The sequence below is a fragment of the Seriola dumerili genome, unplaced genomic scaffold (assembly GCF_002260705.1).
Source record: "Seriola dumerili isolate Sdu_G_001 unplaced genomic scaffold, Sdu_1.0 BDQW01000291.1, whole genome shotgun sequence".
Lineage (NCBI taxonomy): Eukaryota > Metazoa > Chordata > Actinopteri > Carangiformes > Carangidae > Seriola > Seriola dumerili.
In genome coordinates this window covers 679,530-696,813 of record NW_019174546.1, presented here as the reverse complement: position 1 = coordinate 696,813, position 17,284 = coordinate 679,530, and the positions used below count along the sequence as shown (strand labels likewise).

Genomic DNA, 17,284 nt, shown 5'->3' with positions numbered 1-17,284 from the left:
TAGAGCAGCTTTTTAAAAGTAACCGGCCTGCTGGCTCACAATAAACACGAGTCCCATTTGATTTTTACCTTATTATCTGAGAGCACAAACATTCATTGATCCTGCAGAAGCAGCTGTCAAGCTGTAATTTAGTCTATCTAGTTATTTGTTTAGTAAAGGTTAATTTTTCTGTGCAGCACCACAACATTACAAGAGAGCAGAGCAGCGACTCACCAAAAAATTGTTGTGCAACCCTGAAATACCTACTGAAGGTTATTTGACTCAAATATATTTTGTATGTTTTTTTAGTTCCTGTATGTGTCCTCAGACAGTGTATTCATGTTCATCTTATAATCTTTTCTTCACACATTAGGAAAGAAGTGGGGAAAGCTGTATTGGGTTTCTTTTTCTTATGTATCTGTTTTTTTCAATGCAGTCTGGATGTTGACAGTTTTGAATATCTTGCGGCTGCAATTAAAACTTGCTACAATTAAACAGTGCTGTCTTCGGGAAAGTTTTAACATGATTAAATATACAATTAACAATAGCATTCTATTTTTAACTGCAGGAAATTGAGTCGGAGAACTGTGTTTTGATGAGATTATGCTGAGGCCGTGAGGGTTACACCACATCAGCTACACCCGATGCCTCCCTGCCTGAAATCAATTTAGTTGTACTGACAATTGTGGAAACTTCCAGTGTTGACCTACATGTCAGTGTGACCCACTTGCTATGACTGAGGGTTGTCCAAGATCTCACAAAAATTACAATCTGAGGTACAGTGTGTATAAACCTCCTCATCTCTCTAGGATGATGGGAGTGACACGTATATGTTACTGTATCTACAGGTATGCTATCATAAGTGATGTTTTGGTGAAATGCTCCAAACAAACAAACCAACAACCGCAGTGTTTGACAAGGTGTGCACAAGTGTGAACACAGACAGAGGTGTGAGGACAATTTCTCACATTACTCAAATAACTTTTTCCTCCACTGTCCATGTTGACTGCAGAACCACACCTCTGCTCTGTAGCAAGGGAGTTTGTGTTTTATCAGAGAAGTGACAGAAAAACCAGGACAAATTATTGCTAAGCAACTCTTCTTTGACCTCCACTCCATGTTTCTGAACCTCAGTGGTACAACTAGCCATCAACACACAGCAGGAGACGGCTCTACTGTATATGTGTGTGCTAAATGCCCAACAAGGGACTGGAGTTTGAAATTAGCTTTGGCTACATGTACAGTATGTCAGACACTGCTTCTATTTCTCTGTACTCGTCCCTCACAAATAAACCAAACTAAATTAAACTAAGTATTTTATTCTGGAGCCTGCCCATTATCCATGTATATCACTGAATACTTTGGGTTTTATAGCTGTTTGTTCAAAGGTAGCTTCTCCAAAAAAAAAAAAAAAAACATGGGTGGAAAAGTAAAGGAAGAACAGACATAGAGTAAGTACAGTAAGTTCATGTCATGATCCAAGTTGTAACTTTTACTGGGAAACTTGAGTTTTTCTGACAGCGCCAATATAGATATCATTAATGCGGAAGTACATGAAAACAAATATTCACACCTCACATTAGCCAAAAAAGTTGTTCAGTGTAAATAAAACCAGATTTAATGGATATGGTTTTATATTGTTAATGCACAGTGTTGTAATCCTCACATGTCAAACTCAGTCTCAACCATCCATCCCATATGAGGTGAATGTGGCGGTGTGCTCACCGAAACAATCCAAGATCCCTCTAATGTACGCTTCATGTAGCATTCATATTTTCAGAGATTAACACAGTGAAAACAGCACTTTCCTTTGGCACTACATTTATCAACCGCTGAACTATCGTATTCCTATGCAAAAGCGCACCTACAGAGCGCACTGTTTTACGCCCTTTTCTGATTTACTCAGCTGACCTGCAGGACCTGGGTAATGTAGTGACTATTCATGAGTACCTCGCACAACCTCACGTCAAAAAACCCGAACTATCCCTTTAAAGCGTTCCATTTCCTAATAAAATCCAGATGCTGTTCAATGCACTTTCATTTACACATACACTCTGCTGCCAGTTTATTAGTATCAGCTAACTAAAACTAATGCAACTGAAAAACATTATAACCTTCTTGAAGGTAGGATTTATTACAGGACTCTTGTATTAGACTACATTAGTTTTAGGTGTACCTAATAAACTGGCAACTGAGTGTATATGTAGCCACATATATTTTTCTATTGCTTTTCCCATGTGCAAATGGAGGTTTGCCCTACTCCAGTCCAGAGGTAGGTGGTAATGCACCTGAATCTGCTCTGTCATTCACACTGTTCCTTCTCTCTCACAGATCTTTCAGTGGTTGCTTCTGCATAACTGTGCTAAAAACTTTATATAGAGCCATTGTCACAGAGGACAGTCCCTTGTAAGAGGCTAATTTCACAGACTGTTTACGGACATGGTTACACTGAAGATAAGCATCATGAAGAGAAAATTGCATTCACACCTTTTCAAAATCTGCCTAGAATATACATCATCTCCCATGGTGCTTTAAGTAATCAGATCTCACCCTGTCTCAAATGTGTCTTTACGGCATTTACATTTTGTTTTGTTTTGTTTTTTCAGATAGATAGATATCCAAACGTCCCCAGAGACATGAAGTGGCTAAAGCGGTCAGCAAGCTTCTTCACAAGAGCTTGTAGGATGATCAAGAAGACGGATTAAGCTGGGGAATCTGTGATTGACTGTTGGTCGCCATGATTGATCAGCTGTGTGGAGGTGAGAAAAGAGCAAGGGTTTCAACTTCTCTCTCTGACTCTCTCTTTTTTCATTCTTGATACAAATATTTCACTTTCCATGTGAACAACTGAGCGCAACACTGAGCAGCCCCCCCCCCCCCCCCATCTTCCGCCCCCTCCCACCTCATATNCATCAAAGCTTTTTGGAACAGCTACAAACACTTTTGATTTCAAATGAACATGGTTGCACAACAATGCCAAAAGAGCTAGTTCTGATGAAGCATAACCCAACCCAAAATGTAAATGGAGCATGGTCCAGCACGAGTCTTCAGAACAGCTTCAATGCTCCTTAGCATAGATTAGCCCAGATGAAGGGGGAGGAAAGTGCTCTTTAACACGCTGGTCCATAATCTTCCTTTGCTAATGAGTTTATCTTGAGATCTCGCGGCTATTCTCATCAAACCGTTAGGTGACTTCCCCGCGTCCTGTATGGCAGCTTCTATGGCACCTATCTGTATGAACTTGTCCAGGCCTCAACATGGTGGATGATGCCTCAATCTGAAATTGTTCTCAGAGAGTTTGGACAATCTACAGTACCTATTTTCCACATGATGATTTGGGTTCCAGTGACAGACCCTGCTGTTGATAGAACCTGAATTAATGTGGAGCCCCCAGCAGAGAGGAAAGAGAAGAGGCGGAAGCAGCTCCATATGCGCCCATGAAAAAATGCTTACTTCTCTGGAAGTGTGATCAGTCGACTCAGTCAGTGAGAGCGGGAGACCAAAGAACCTTTGACGAATAACCGTGACACTGTCTTCTCAATGGGGTAGGGGGTTGATGGGATATACATCAAAGTCCGCTCTGTAATTGGGCGTATTTCCACTGAAGGCAGACAATGTGGTTCAGGCAATGATTTAATGTCACATCAGCAAAACACTACAAGGCTACAGAAGGCTCTTTCTTTCTCCGTGGCTCTCTGGTCCTCTGCAACTTTTACATCGTCACTTGCAGTTTTACATAAAAACTTTGCCAACTTTAATACAACGCTGCTCTGTGTTTTCTCCACTTCTAGCCAAGATGCTCATTGTTTTGGCAAACCTCAGGTCTCCATAATTAATAACCTTGGCATCCAATATGTTTCTAATCTGGGCTGCGTGTGCATGTATGTGTGTGTGTGTGTGTGTGTGTGTGGGGGGGGTGCTCAGGGCATACAAACAGAGATTACGCCACAATACAAATAACAGTTTGATCATCCCTCTCTCCCACCATGGAGGACATGCTCATTAATCACTCCTAAAGAGTTGAATAATGTAGTTAGCCTCGTGTGTGTGAGGAGCCAGAGGATGGAAAAGCAAAGAAATTGAGTTTTATTGCGATGCTTCCTGCCAGCCGTCTCTTTGTATTCGCTCTCAGTGGAAGGCGGCGGCAGCCCATCATCTATCTCCTGATGTTGTGCCAAAAGGTATCATCCGTTTCTCGATGTTTAACCTTTTCAGATCCTTCACAGGTCTCTCGGGGGCCAAGTAAGGAGAGTGCCCCGCGGGGTACAGCTTACCAAGCACCAAAGGTTAAAACACGGAGAAGCATGAAATCACCATTCAGCTCGTGACACGCGCCTCCAGAAATTTCCCTCCACTTCCTTTATGTTGAAAATGTTTGACTTCGCCAGTGATTCCCTAACCACAGAATGCCAAAAGGCACCAAGTGTGAGATTACTCCGTCGAGGGAATGCTTATCGAGAGGCAGCCCCCTTCCCCCTGTCGTCTCCCTCCTTCATCCATAATTGCTTTCCAGGCCTGCACTGGAAAGAGCCTGAAGCTGTGTTATGTTTGGCGGGAGCGGAATGCACTGGAGATAAGTTGAAATCCAAGACTATGCCCCAATTGGGACCACTGAGATATAACGAAACCACTATTCTCTTCTCTTCAGTCAAAACGGAGCATTTTTAGCATTCTAACAAGGTCTCTGCATAAAAATAGTGGTTATCTGTCAGTAATGTTTTGTGCATTTCTCATAATTTAAAAACTCCTAATGGTAAAAAATACAAAGACGGACCTCACACACACACGCACAGATTTATACACACACATGCACACAGCCCCGCAGACTTCACAAACACTGTTAGTTCGCATAAAATGACTACAGAGTCCTTGGCCATAACGGTCTAATTGAGGAGTGTTCTGTCTCACTATCAGCTGGCTGACTGCGTAGCAAAATCCTAATGAACGGTGAAAAATGGTTTTGTTGCTCAGAGAAAACCACAGAAGATGTGGCTGTCTGAGATGAAATATTAAACATCTCACTTCTCCAGCTGTCACTAAAGCTGTGGCTGGGAGAAAGATGCCTTGTCATGTCTCCTTGGCACAGACGGCTTCGTTCTCCTTGGCTCATGCCTCCGAGCAAAGTGTACCTAGTCAGAGAGAATTTCCAGCCCAGATATGTCTAAAAACCCGACCCTGTCCCGAGTTTGTGCAGAAGAATCTGCTCTGTAAATTTCTTGTGCCGTCTCAGTGGGGCTGTCTGTAGCTGCACAACCGTTTGTGGCTTTTTTCCTTTAAGCCGTGATAGCGTCGCTAAGGACGGTGACATTGCTCCAACCGTGAGGCCAACATTTGTTGTTTTGGAAGGCTGAATTGTGTTCACTTTGTTGATACTGTGACTTTTCATCTAGTGCCACCATCAGGTCAAAATTTGTCAGATACATCTGACTCAATGCTAAATTCCAATTAGCCTCAGCTGTACTGCTTGTACTGCTGATGGGCAAATGTGAGCAGGCTTAGCCTACACGCTCCATCGATTTTACACTCACAGTTTGTTTACTACCACATATGCGAAACAAGCTTTTCATGGCTCCAGAGGGAGCCGTGTGATTGGTCGGGATTGAAGACAACAAGTTTGAAAATCAAATAAAATCTGGCAGCGTGGAGTTAGAGAGAAGTGAACTTTCCAGACCTCTGTAGCCCCCTCCTCGTCTTTGCTGGAGGCTAGCGGCTTGAGGCTGCATTAGACGCTACTAGGATAACATACCCCAATCTCCGACTGGACTGTCAGTGGTGGAGTTGCATCATGGGTATTGCAGGCAACCTTATTAAACACAATATCGATTGCTGCACTGCATTTATTTTGATCCTTTTTTTCTTAAACTGTAGAAGTGCAGTGTTAAATCTGTGGACTACTCCTTTAAGTGCAGTCTCACAGAGCCGTTAGCACCCCTGAAGACTCTAAGTCTTGTTTGTTAAGAAGCCAAAGGTTTGACTTTTAATCATATGAAAAAACATCTTGTCTCCTGTTAGACCGGAAAAGTCAGCCTCGTTCATTCCTCTCCAGCGTGACATCAGGGCGCCCCTCATGTCTGATAAGGCGCCTCGCTCTCGTCTGCACAGAAATCTCCTCCATTACTTCGTCTCCACCTGACTTGCAGGATATCAGTTATGAATCTGCATGATTCTGGTGTCAGAGAGGCAATCAAAGGGAGACAGTTACGCTGCCTCGTCCTCCCATCTCCACAGAGAGACAGGGCAGAGTGGTTTCCTCTCCTCCTCCTCCTTCTCACCGTGAAAATAAAAAGCAGGATAGTGCTAGAAGAAAGGAAACCCAATGGGATTTCAGTCTCTATCTTTCACTCTTGTGTCTGCTTCTGCCTCCTTCTTCCCTCTTTCCTCATTCTCTCAGGCTGAACCTTTCCTGGGTCCTATATTCTCTTTTATCGTTCTCTCCATCCTTACCCTTTCCTAGTTTTGTCCTCCTCTCCCATTCTCTTTGCCCTTACTCCACAAGAGTTTCTTTTGCCTTTTCATCTCTGTCCTAAGTTTCTTTCTTTGCTTCCTTATCTCGTCCCTCTCCTCCTCAGTCTTCACAGCATAAGTTCAGCCCAACCAAAGCTGCTGCACAGATAGAAATAAATTAGCCTTTATTCTGACCTAAATCAAACATGCTGCATTGAAAATACTTGGTAAATAGCATTTAATGGATGCAGATGCATAAATAGAGTCTGTAATATACAAAAAAAAAAAATCTTACAATTTTGGTTCATAACCTAAGGGTTGGTGAAACATTTTTTTTTTACGATGTTCTGGGAAATGTTTTAGGATCTTGGCCAAAAGTCTGCAGAAAACTTCACCAGGCTTCAAAATGGTTTCTGGGCTGTGATGAGTTTAATACTCCGGTGGAAGATAAAGTGAAATGGTCAAAGGCTGACTGGCACTGCACCCTGCGTGCCAGCCAGCTGATATCTCAGAAAGATCAATATGGCAGAGAGGTCAGCAAGCAAAGATGAAGAAGACAAATGTTCATGTCAGAGTATTTTTTTTCCAAATGGCGATCATTCAGCACCGCAGGAGAACAAATGCGAGGCAAGGCGAACAACTTTTACACTTCTCTCTCTCTATATATATATATAAACAGAGAAAGCTCATCTGTGTTGAGGATTGAGGATACAATGGTTTAGAGGAGTGAAGATAAAGTATTTGAAGGTTGTGCTGCATTATGTGCTACCACATGCTGTCGTAGCAAAGTGCATTCCAATCATAAAGAATTGATTGAAGCTCGCCGTGGCAGAATGTGAAGGGTGACATGATAGCAGGTTTGAAGAAGCGTAAATGATGCTCAGTGAAGCCGGGGCCCTAATTGATGTCCCTTGTCACCAAAATGTCAATAAGTTTATTGCCAAGAGAAAAAATAAATTGGCGGTTTACTTACAATGCTCAGCTGCTCCAGTCAGTGGGAGAAAATCAATTCTCATCCATAGCTGAGTTTACTGACGCATTACAGACAAATCCTCATCAAATCAAAACGTACACGGTCACTGACTATTGGCATGTCAGGCAGCGAGAATAAAAAGATGCCGCTGCGTGCCCCATCAGCTGTCTTCAAATATGACTGACTCATTTATTTATTTGTGCTCCACTCGACTTCTGACAGAACTGTGTGACTCTGCTGTGCGATAATTCAGATTCAGAGACCAAAAAAAAAAAAAAACCTAAACAGCCTCTGGCATATTGAACGCCAGCTCTGGACTAGAATTAACTGGATTTTAATGTTGCTTACCACACCATGTCCACGATCCACATCGTACACGGCTACATACAAATTCCCACCATTAGAAGTTTTCACACTTACAGGAAAATTCCCTTTCTTTTAAATTATTTTTGTAATTTCTGAGAATTATTTCCAGTTGTTACAACTAAAATCTGATTCATTACTACATTACTGAGATGTTGGAGGGTGAAGCAACCTCACTCCTCACAGCTCTACAGTGGAGTCCATTAATGCAACCCGAGTGACAAACAGGCTGTGAAGATCTCCAGCTTAAACCAATTATCTAAACCAAATTATCTGGAAGTTACAACAAAGCTGAATGCATGTGAAATGTTTGCTATGATTGTCCATTGCATTGGGGAAAAAAAAGCATGTTTGTACAAATATGTGTAGCTGTGCTTCTACAGTATACTTGTGGGGGTCTTCATTGACATAATGCATTTCCCCAGGACCCTTGAGGCCTGGATGTTCTCCAAAGCAGATGCAGACGTGAGCAGCCGACGCTCATGCATGTACTGTTTATACTGCATTGCGTGTCTGCATAAGGAGGCACGTTCACACATGGCTGTCAGCACATACTGTCGGCCCAGTCATTCATTTTTGGAAGCACGCAAACGCTCCTATGTAGACGCTTGCAGCCATGCAGACATGTGACGTATAATTTATGTATAACCATCCTAATCTGAACCATTACAACTGCAGGCTTACCGCAAACCCAGTTCCAGCCTTAAACCTAAAACCATAACCTTCAAACAGCACTTTGCAGAACTGAGGACTGAGCAAAATGGTTGTGGCGCATGTCATCTTCTCGCTTCCTGTCCTCACTCTGCTGTTTCTGTATAAATCCCATTTCCAAAACTGTCCTCACTCTCCAGGTCTTAATCAGTGAGTGCAGTGTGTTAATGTTTAATCAGGAAGTCTGCAAAGTCTAATAAATGAATCATCATTCGGATAATATAGGGAAATTGTGGATTTGGCCACAATGTGTTTAATTGTCTGACGGCTTGTGCTTCTTTCTTGCTGCACTCTGTTTTAGTGGCATCACCAAATCCCCAGACTGCAGCTTTAACAGTATGTTAATGAGGAAAATGCTATCGTAACCTCATCATAAATAACACTAATGAAATGCCAAAAAAAAAAAAAAAATGGAGAATCGTTCTGCTCACATACTTTTTGTAGAGAATGGTGAATTCACAGAACACATTGCAACATGTGGAGCTGAAGGTGGGGAAGGTGAAGTGAACAGACAGGCAGCGTTTCTCCATGAGAAAACTCTGCCAGCTGATCTTTTCACAGTTATCAGCAGCCAACATTATAGGTTTCCACACTTGTTGGTTTCTGCTCCCGTGAGATTTCTTTTAATGAATAATAGTTCCGCCATCTGTTGCCAACTTGCATTACTTTGTCACAAGATTAAGTGACTCTTCAGAGCCCCTGGTGTTTAATTTAGCAAAAGTTCATTTACCAACCGGGTTTCTTTTTCTGACGTTCAAGAACAATGTGTTGACTTCCAAATCTGTCTGGCTGATACATGTTCATGCTGCTTGTTTGTCTCATCCACGCAGCGACAGCGGGGAGGCGGCTGTCAAATTACTCATATGCAAATCAACATATGACACATCGTGAAAGAGAGATGGCAGTGCTGATTGGCCTGCTGTTCAGAGTGTCATCAGTCCTCTCAGGGACGCATCACTCAAAGAACCTACCTGACACAAACCCACGGTGTGAGGGGTCAGCGGGGGCCCCTGGGCTATAAGTCAATCGAGCGGCTTCAACGAGATGCCAGACTCCTACAGAGTGAGACAAAGTGACTACAGAGAGACTAAAAACAACTACAGAGAGACGCAAAGCGGCTTCAACCGTGGCCACGTTACTTGTGGTTTAGTGTCTCTCCCAGACTGTTTCTTGCTCCTTTTTGTAGGGGAGGTGAACGAGCTGTTATGTGTCTATGCCCACGGGGCCTTTGTCTCATAATCTCTTAAAGAGTCTTTCCAAACTTTCCATTTCTCTAAATCTCAAACATCTCAAATCCAATTGTTGGAGAACTGTCGCAGCCATCATTTGGGTCAGTGGTGCAGACCGCTACACAAACCATCCAACAGCCCATCTACCAAATTGCCTGCAGAGAAGCACACTGTTATTATATGTTGCCTACAAAAAAAAAAAAACCTTTACAAGGTGATTAGGTCTGCTTTACTTGCAGCGCCTTCGCTCCCCAGTACTCACATTGATTGTTTTCTCCTGGCTCGGTAAATAGATGGAAGTCAATACAGCACTACAGTGACGTCAGGGTTCACCTAGCTGCAGGTCTCCCGGGCTTATCAATTAGAGCCTAAGAATGCAGCCAAGGATTTCATTTGTAGCCTAAGCTGTTATTAGTAACGACAGGTGGGTACTGAGTGTGGCGCAACACTGTGCTGGAGAAAATTGTGATAAATGACAGGGGGGAGGCGCTCTCTCTCTCTCTCTCTCTCTCCCTCCCTCTCTCTCTCTCTCTCTCTCTACAGAGCTGTGGTGTGTGTCAGGACTGCTGGTCATTAGACAGGAGGAAAGGTGTGTATTCATGAGTGTGTGTGTGTGTGTGTGTGTGTGTGTGTGTGTGTGTGTGCGTGTGCGTGTGCGTGTGTAAGTTTCAAGGGGAGAAAGTGAAGATGTAGTGCAGGAATGGGTTCCTAACGGGATAAAGTAAAACTGGCTTCACTTTCAAAGGCTTTGGTGCCTGCTTTGCAGCGCATTAGCCACACATTTGAAGCCATTCATCCGCCGGTTCCCTGCATTATGGGGAGATGCACACAGACACATCTGTTTACCTTATGGTCGATGATGCCGCTGTATCCCTGGAGGACCGGGGCGTGAGGCTTGGCCACCCTCACGGAGGCTTCAGTGGGCCGCCGCAGCTGTTCATGCTGTCGGATGCGCGTGTCGTTAGAGTCCCTGGAAGCGATGTTGAAGCTGCCGTTGTAGACAAGGAACAAGCTGGCGCACAGGAGAAGCACGAGAAGCACGGCTACCCCATGGCGCTGACACAGAGACACAAGCAGATGCTGACAAATTAGTCCGGCTGCACTGAACTGAGTTTAGGCTGCACCTATGAGCTTAACAACAGATGAGAGGTAGCCTGCTCTCAGTGACAGACATCATCATCATCATCATCATCAGCTGATTTGTCAATAAAACACCAAACTTCCCTGTAATTCATGGCACGTGCAACCAAAACTTGAAAAAAAAAAAACCCTCAGCTCTTATCGACTTAAGTTAAGGGCACGGGCATATTCATGACATTGACAAGATGTCAGGCTGTTAATGATCACCTTTACTTAGTTTGCAAGCATGCATGTCAATGCTCAGGTGCGTTCAGGAGCACGTCTGCAGGCAGATTTACAGTAAGCGCCACACCTCAGAGGACGCAGAGAGATATAAAGTAAAAGTTCACACAGATATCCTGACCTTGTGGAAGTCACTCTGATCTGCCACCTTATAAACCCATATTAAATTACAATCGGATAAGATAAGCAGCTCCTGACACCTTTTGATTTGTTTACGCGGCACAGTGCCTAACGCTGATTGTTGGATGAGTGGATCTATGTTTTTATTGTTATTTCACAGCTGTCTAAACTGGGACAGCGTGCGTGAATACAAGTCATTTAAAGCAATAAAATTCGATGCACTTGCACAAATGTATGCATCTGCATTAACACGCAGGGAAAAAAAAAACAAACATCCAGCGCGCTGTGCTCCACGCTGTAGTGTTTAGTAGGAGAAAAGCCGGAGCTCTTAGTGTCAAACAGCCCGCACAGCTGGACGTCCATTGTTCAGATCCTAATCTTTTGATCCGACAGTGTACACACAGCAGTGTTACGGCGGTTGGAGCGCACTTCTCGGAACAATGCTGGATTTGAAGGCGAGCACAAACAGTTGTCTATAGGGCTACATGGCAGAAACCTTTACCATAGGTGTCTTCATTTTGCAGCGCGCTGTCTTATCGCTGCGGCTCAGTGCGTCTGACTCCACTTTCTCTCATGGTCCAGCGCCATCCATTCGCAGTCCCCGATCCACTCCAGTCCGTCCGCACTGTGCCAGCCCGCCTGCCGCTGCCTGTGTGTCTTCAGACCGGAGCCCAGGCGCAATTCATACAGTGGAGAACGAGGAGACAGATGTTCACTATTGTATCTCTGCTGGGTCTTAAAGCCCCCCGAGTTTGAGAGGGCTGAAGAGTGGAGGCGCGGCGCAGTTAATTAAAGAGAGTACCTGCAAGAGGGTGATAAGGCCGTTTTGTTTAATGGTTATTTTCTGCTGAGCAATATTTGATGGGAATCTCTGCTCGGATTACTCTGGAGTACAGCGAAGCCACGACATGTCATCTTTTGACGTCTGCTGCATAAAATATGAGGTGGACTATAAATGAACGGGACGTTACACTGTAGTGATTATAACCTGTAGCCTGTACTTACATTAACACCCAGTCTCTTTTCGCTCATTTTAATTCACTCAAATCCTGAACTGAAGCACAAAGTTAAATGTGCTTGTACTTCCCATCTCATGCCTCTTCATACTTCTCCTCCACTGCATTTCAGAGGGACACACTGTACTTTTTCCTTCACTACAGCTTTAGTTACTAGATAATTGAGCACAGTGGTTCTCAAAGTGGGGTGCCGGGACCCCCAGGGGGCCTTGAGAGAGCGTCTGAGGGTTCCCAGCAAAAAGGGGAATAATTTATTTTCACTCTAACTCCATCCATAAGTGACACAATGACAGAATGTATGACTATTTTGGTCTCAAACACTTTAAAACATCTAAAAGCAAAAATCTTATCAGCTCTGGTCTGTGGTCTAATTAGTGTCAGGGGTCCTAGACGTGAAAAAGTTTGAGAACCACCGCTTCAGAAGTTAGAACTTTACAATACAGAACTTAATATAACTTATCAAATACCATGCACTGTAACATATTAAACCGCACTACGGTTTAGTTGACATTAATGAAATATAACACTGACAGGAGATGATTATATTTGCTGATTATACTTGTATTTCTGTTTCTATTTTCACTTTTCACGTTTCCAGTGTATTTCTTTTACTTGTAATGCAGCATTTTCAAGTGATGGTTCCTACTTTTGCTGAAGTCAAACATCTGAAAATGTCCTAATGCATTAATGCCCTTTTAGCTTTTAATCCACTTCCTCTTCCAGTTTTCCTGTTTCTCTTATTATTAATAGGCTGTACATTTAGCTCTCTCATTTTTAATCTTACATTGCCCTTTATACTGAAAAGTGCTATATAAATAAGGTTTGCTTGCTTGCAGTGCGGAAACCACCCAATGATGTACAGTGCTGATACCTTTTCATTTTTTATAATTCCTCCTTTTAAATCTAATGCACTGTACATTGTTGATAGAAAAGCTCTAAAAGCCTTAAATTCATTTTTGGATTAAACTGATTAATGAGCTGCATCAGCCTCTACGTGAAACTAGACGTTAAAGTACGTAAACAAACATTATGGAATTCAGCCTTAAAAACAACAAGCAGATATTGTGCTCTGTCAACACCTATTCCATTGTTGGCTTCCTGTTAATTTTTTCCAGACATGCACATGCATACCAACACACACATGGACATGTGGTCCATGTGTGTCTTTGTGCGCGCTGCAGCCTACTGTTTCTGTTTATTACAACTGGGACCTTTCTCTAATTAAGTCCTCTATATGTACAGATGCAGGATTCACAGTGAAGCTGACATCGTAAAACAACAAATCGCCACTTCTTAAAACTTTAAATATGCAGCTCTAAACTGTGTGTGGAGTCCTGAAAGTGATGTGTTTTATGATTCGAGTTGTACCAGCTGCAATTTACCATAAATATTAATACACTTTATTTTCAAAACACATTTATTCTTTTTTCAAAGCACATTTCCAAAGGTTTTCACAGAGCAGCAGGGAGAGAGAACTACCAAGCTAAAAGACAGCAGGAACAGGGCTATACAGAGACTTTCTGAGGGCAGTGGCCATAAAATCACAGGTACTGTTTGTGTCAACACAGGGCCCAGCTACATGTCAAGCCTTCAGGTGAATGGGCTGCAACAGCAGGAGACCACGTCAGGTTTCACTCCCGTCAACCAAGAACAGAAATCTGAGGCTGCAGTGGGCGAAGGCTCACCAACACTGGACAATTGAAGACTGGAAAAATGCAGCCTGGTCTGATGAATCTGGATTTTCTGCTGAGGCATGGAGATGATAAGGTCAGAGTTTGGTGTCAACAGCATGAATACATTGACCCAACTTCCTTGTGTCAACACTGCAGGCTGCTGCTGCTGCTGCTGCTGCTGGTGGTGGTGGTGGTGTTATGGTGTGGGGAATGTTTTCTTGGCGCATTGTTGGGTCCCTTAATACCAATCAATCATTGTTTGAATACCACCAGCCTATCAGAGTGTTGTTGCTGACCATGTACATCCCTTTATGGCCACAAGTTACCATCTTCTAATGGCTACTTGCAGCTGGATAATGAACCACTTTCACAAGGCTGTTTGAGAGAGAAGGGAGGCCCTGCCCAGTACCAGTATATTGGTACTAATAAAGTGCTGAGCAAGTGCATGTAGACATAAATATGCATAGACAGATGCAGTTTACATAAACATTAGCATATACGGTACATATACATTTTTAATTTTTAAGAAATTATACCAAATGCAGCAATAATATTAGCATAAAATCACCAGTTTGAAAAAGGGTGATTTAAAACAAGACAGTGATGGAGCTAGCTTGGCTGTTTCATCCATACCACTGGTGTGCACTCACAGTGAAGATCAGCTCCCTTCACTCATGGATTAACTAAAGGGAACTGTAGGCTACTGCCTGAGGCTCTCGCTTTGGGTCTTGATTTAAAGATTATTACCAGGTCAGAGATATTTGCTATGCAATACTTGAAATGTGATCAATGAAATGTTAAATATGACGATTCTAAAAACTTACAGTCACCCAGTGTAGAGGAGGTTATGCAGAGGTTACACAGTCACGTCCTGGAGATTTAGCCGGAAGTCTTGTTGCTGCAGTCGGTACTAACTGTGGAGAGGGATTTCTGACTCTGACAGGAGTATGGAGTATTACAGGTCTTTTAAAAGAGATTTAAAGAAATCTGTATTTTTAACTTTCACCTTTTACCAGGTCAGTAATCGATGGAAAAAAATTTGTGTTTTATGGATGGCTTTCTGAATAATAGATAAAGAAATGAGTATGAAAGAAATCATTCAGCATAAGTAGCATAAGATAAAGAAAGTGACACGAATTCAAAGGAAAAACATGTCACACTTCTTAACACTGAGAGTAGAATAAACTTAACCACAGAAAGTCCCAGTTAAAGGATAAGGCTAGGAATCGTCTGAATTTTTCATATTGTCAACCATGAAAAGACCAGAAAATCAACAATGTGTCTCTCATTACTTTCAATTACTTCCGCTACCTTTATCTGTGGCTCTCAGCCCCAGGCCCATTTGTTGCTACACTGATAATATACAAATATATAGTTTCTGTAATTTCCTGGACTAATTTCCTGGACACTGCAGATTTTCAGACTCAGATTTGGTTCTGTAGTGAGTATTTACAAGCCCTATAACACTACAAAATATGCTGAAATTAGACATTTATGCACCTCTCAACTGGCAAGCAGTGCTCACTCTCAAAGCCATGGAGTGTTTCAAGGGTTCCTTTTAAAATGTATTTCACCACAGACTATTGAATACATGCCCTTAAATGTAATTTGTCACATATTTTATTGAAGTGAGTAACACATTTTAAATACTCTGTTAAGCGGCCTTGGGTACCATGAAAGGTGCAATAAAAATCTAAGTTATTATTATTTTTATTATTATTATTATATCATTCAGTATTGTCTTGCATTATGAGTGCATGTCACACTGAGCGAATGTGGCAGTCACACAGTACAGCTTCCCAAAGCCAACTGAAAGCAGGAGTCACTCTGAGGGGGATGTTTTGTCTGGCAAAACGGATGAAGACCTAGTTTTCCCCTTTACCTTTTATTTTCCGCAGCATTATGATAGAGTGACAACTTCTCTGTTTTCCCACAGCATGACATGGGTGAAAAAGATGTAGATAACAAATCTGTAATGCTGTACGGAGCGTTAAGCTAGCTTGGGTAACAAACGGTTGTTTAAAAGTTCCCATTTAGGTAGATGTATATGCTACTGGATAGAAATAATTGCCAACAATATGGCACACAACCAAGCATGTTGTGAATTAGCTGGTTTCTGCTCAGTGGTTTGTCTGTAGACATGCTTAGCTGTCACCAGTTGGCTATCAATTTGAAAAGCAGGTAGCTCACTAGGTCAGCAATTTAACCAGCAAACATTCAACTAAACTACAACTACTTCTGTAATGCATTATAAGTATTTGTTTACTTTTTTCAAAAAGTAATCCATTTACATAATCTATTGATTTCAAGAATTAGCACCTATTTTATAACTGTAACTAAATACAGTTACTCATATTTTATATTCTAAAAACATGTGTATTGCATTACTTCCCAACACTGTGTTTAAATATGAAATGTATTTACAGTGCCAGCATGATGTATATGGGATTGCCCCAACAACAACTACAGTGCTTGTTAGAATTCATTCGTCACACAGTGCAACAGTGTGGTTGACTAATGTGTTTTTAATAGTTTCTGGACAACATGGAGGTCACAGAGGAATAAACCATGCCAGGCTTTGGAGACACAGACAGCATCTGTAAGTCTGAGCAAGTTATTGTCGGTTTTGGTCTTTTCGTGGGTTTTTTTTTTGACATTCAGAAATAAATACAAGAAAGCCAGCAGATTTACCCTTTAAAGAGTTTCTAGTCTGACACCATTTTGATGCGTCAACTCTGGTCACCATGACTGCAGCTTCTGTTCACAATCCACAGCACAATGGACACTTAAACAACATACAACAATGCATTACATCTGGACTTGAGCTGCCGCATGTTTCACCCCCATTTGCCAGTGATTGCGTATAATCTGCTTATGGAAAAAAAAAAAACAGGTCCTCATGGGAGAAGCAAGAGAGACTTCCTAGAAGCAATAATCCACATCACTGTTGCCATCAGAGTCACTGGGGAATAATGTGCGATAACACAGCATAAGGTTGGAAGGATCAGCAACAACAATAACAACAACAACAACAGCACATCTGAAAGGCAGTTTCAAAGAAAGGCCATCTTTGAAGTTTGCACTTAGTGAAGGGCAGTGAAAGGGCATGTGGATCTTTGAGCTTTAACTGGGATATTTAGGAAAAAGTGGGGAATTTGGCAAATAGGCAATAATAGGCATCATCAGAGGTAACTCTCTGCGGCTGTTTTCCACCAGTGCTGCAGGGTTTTTAGACTTCAGAGTAAAACCCAGTTAATATTTGTCACATGAAACTGTAGTGTCCCTAATGAGCGGACTGTTCAGTGTAACCTCCAAAGGTTTAACAGAGAACACAGCCTGTTTTTATGTTCACAGAGCCTCCTGGGATTGGGAAACAGGACTAAAGTGTACTAAAAGTTCAACAAGCACTTAGTA

The 17,284-nt window shown here is 42.3% G+C and overlaps 1 protein-coding gene across 1 annotated transcript in view; it reads right to left on the bottom strand.

Annotated features, from left to right (window-relative positions):
* Positions 1–11,816, bottom strand: part of st6galnac5 (ST6 N-acetylgalactosaminide alpha-2,6-sialyltransferase 5) — a 50,250-nt gene extending 38,434 nt beyond the window's left edge. Inside the window, exons 1-2 of the mRNA XM_022758239.1 lie at positions 11,684–11,816; positions 10,546–10,755 (exon numbers count right to left, since the gene is read on the bottom strand). Of these exons, the coding sequence (XP_022613960.1) occupies positions 10,546–10,755; positions 11,684–11,698 (225 nt within the window). The 5' untranslated portion in view covers positions 11,699–11,816. The remainder of the gene's footprint in view (positions 1–10,545; positions 10,756–11,683) is intronic.
* Between the last annotated feature and the right edge of the window lie 5,468 nt (positions 11,817–17,284).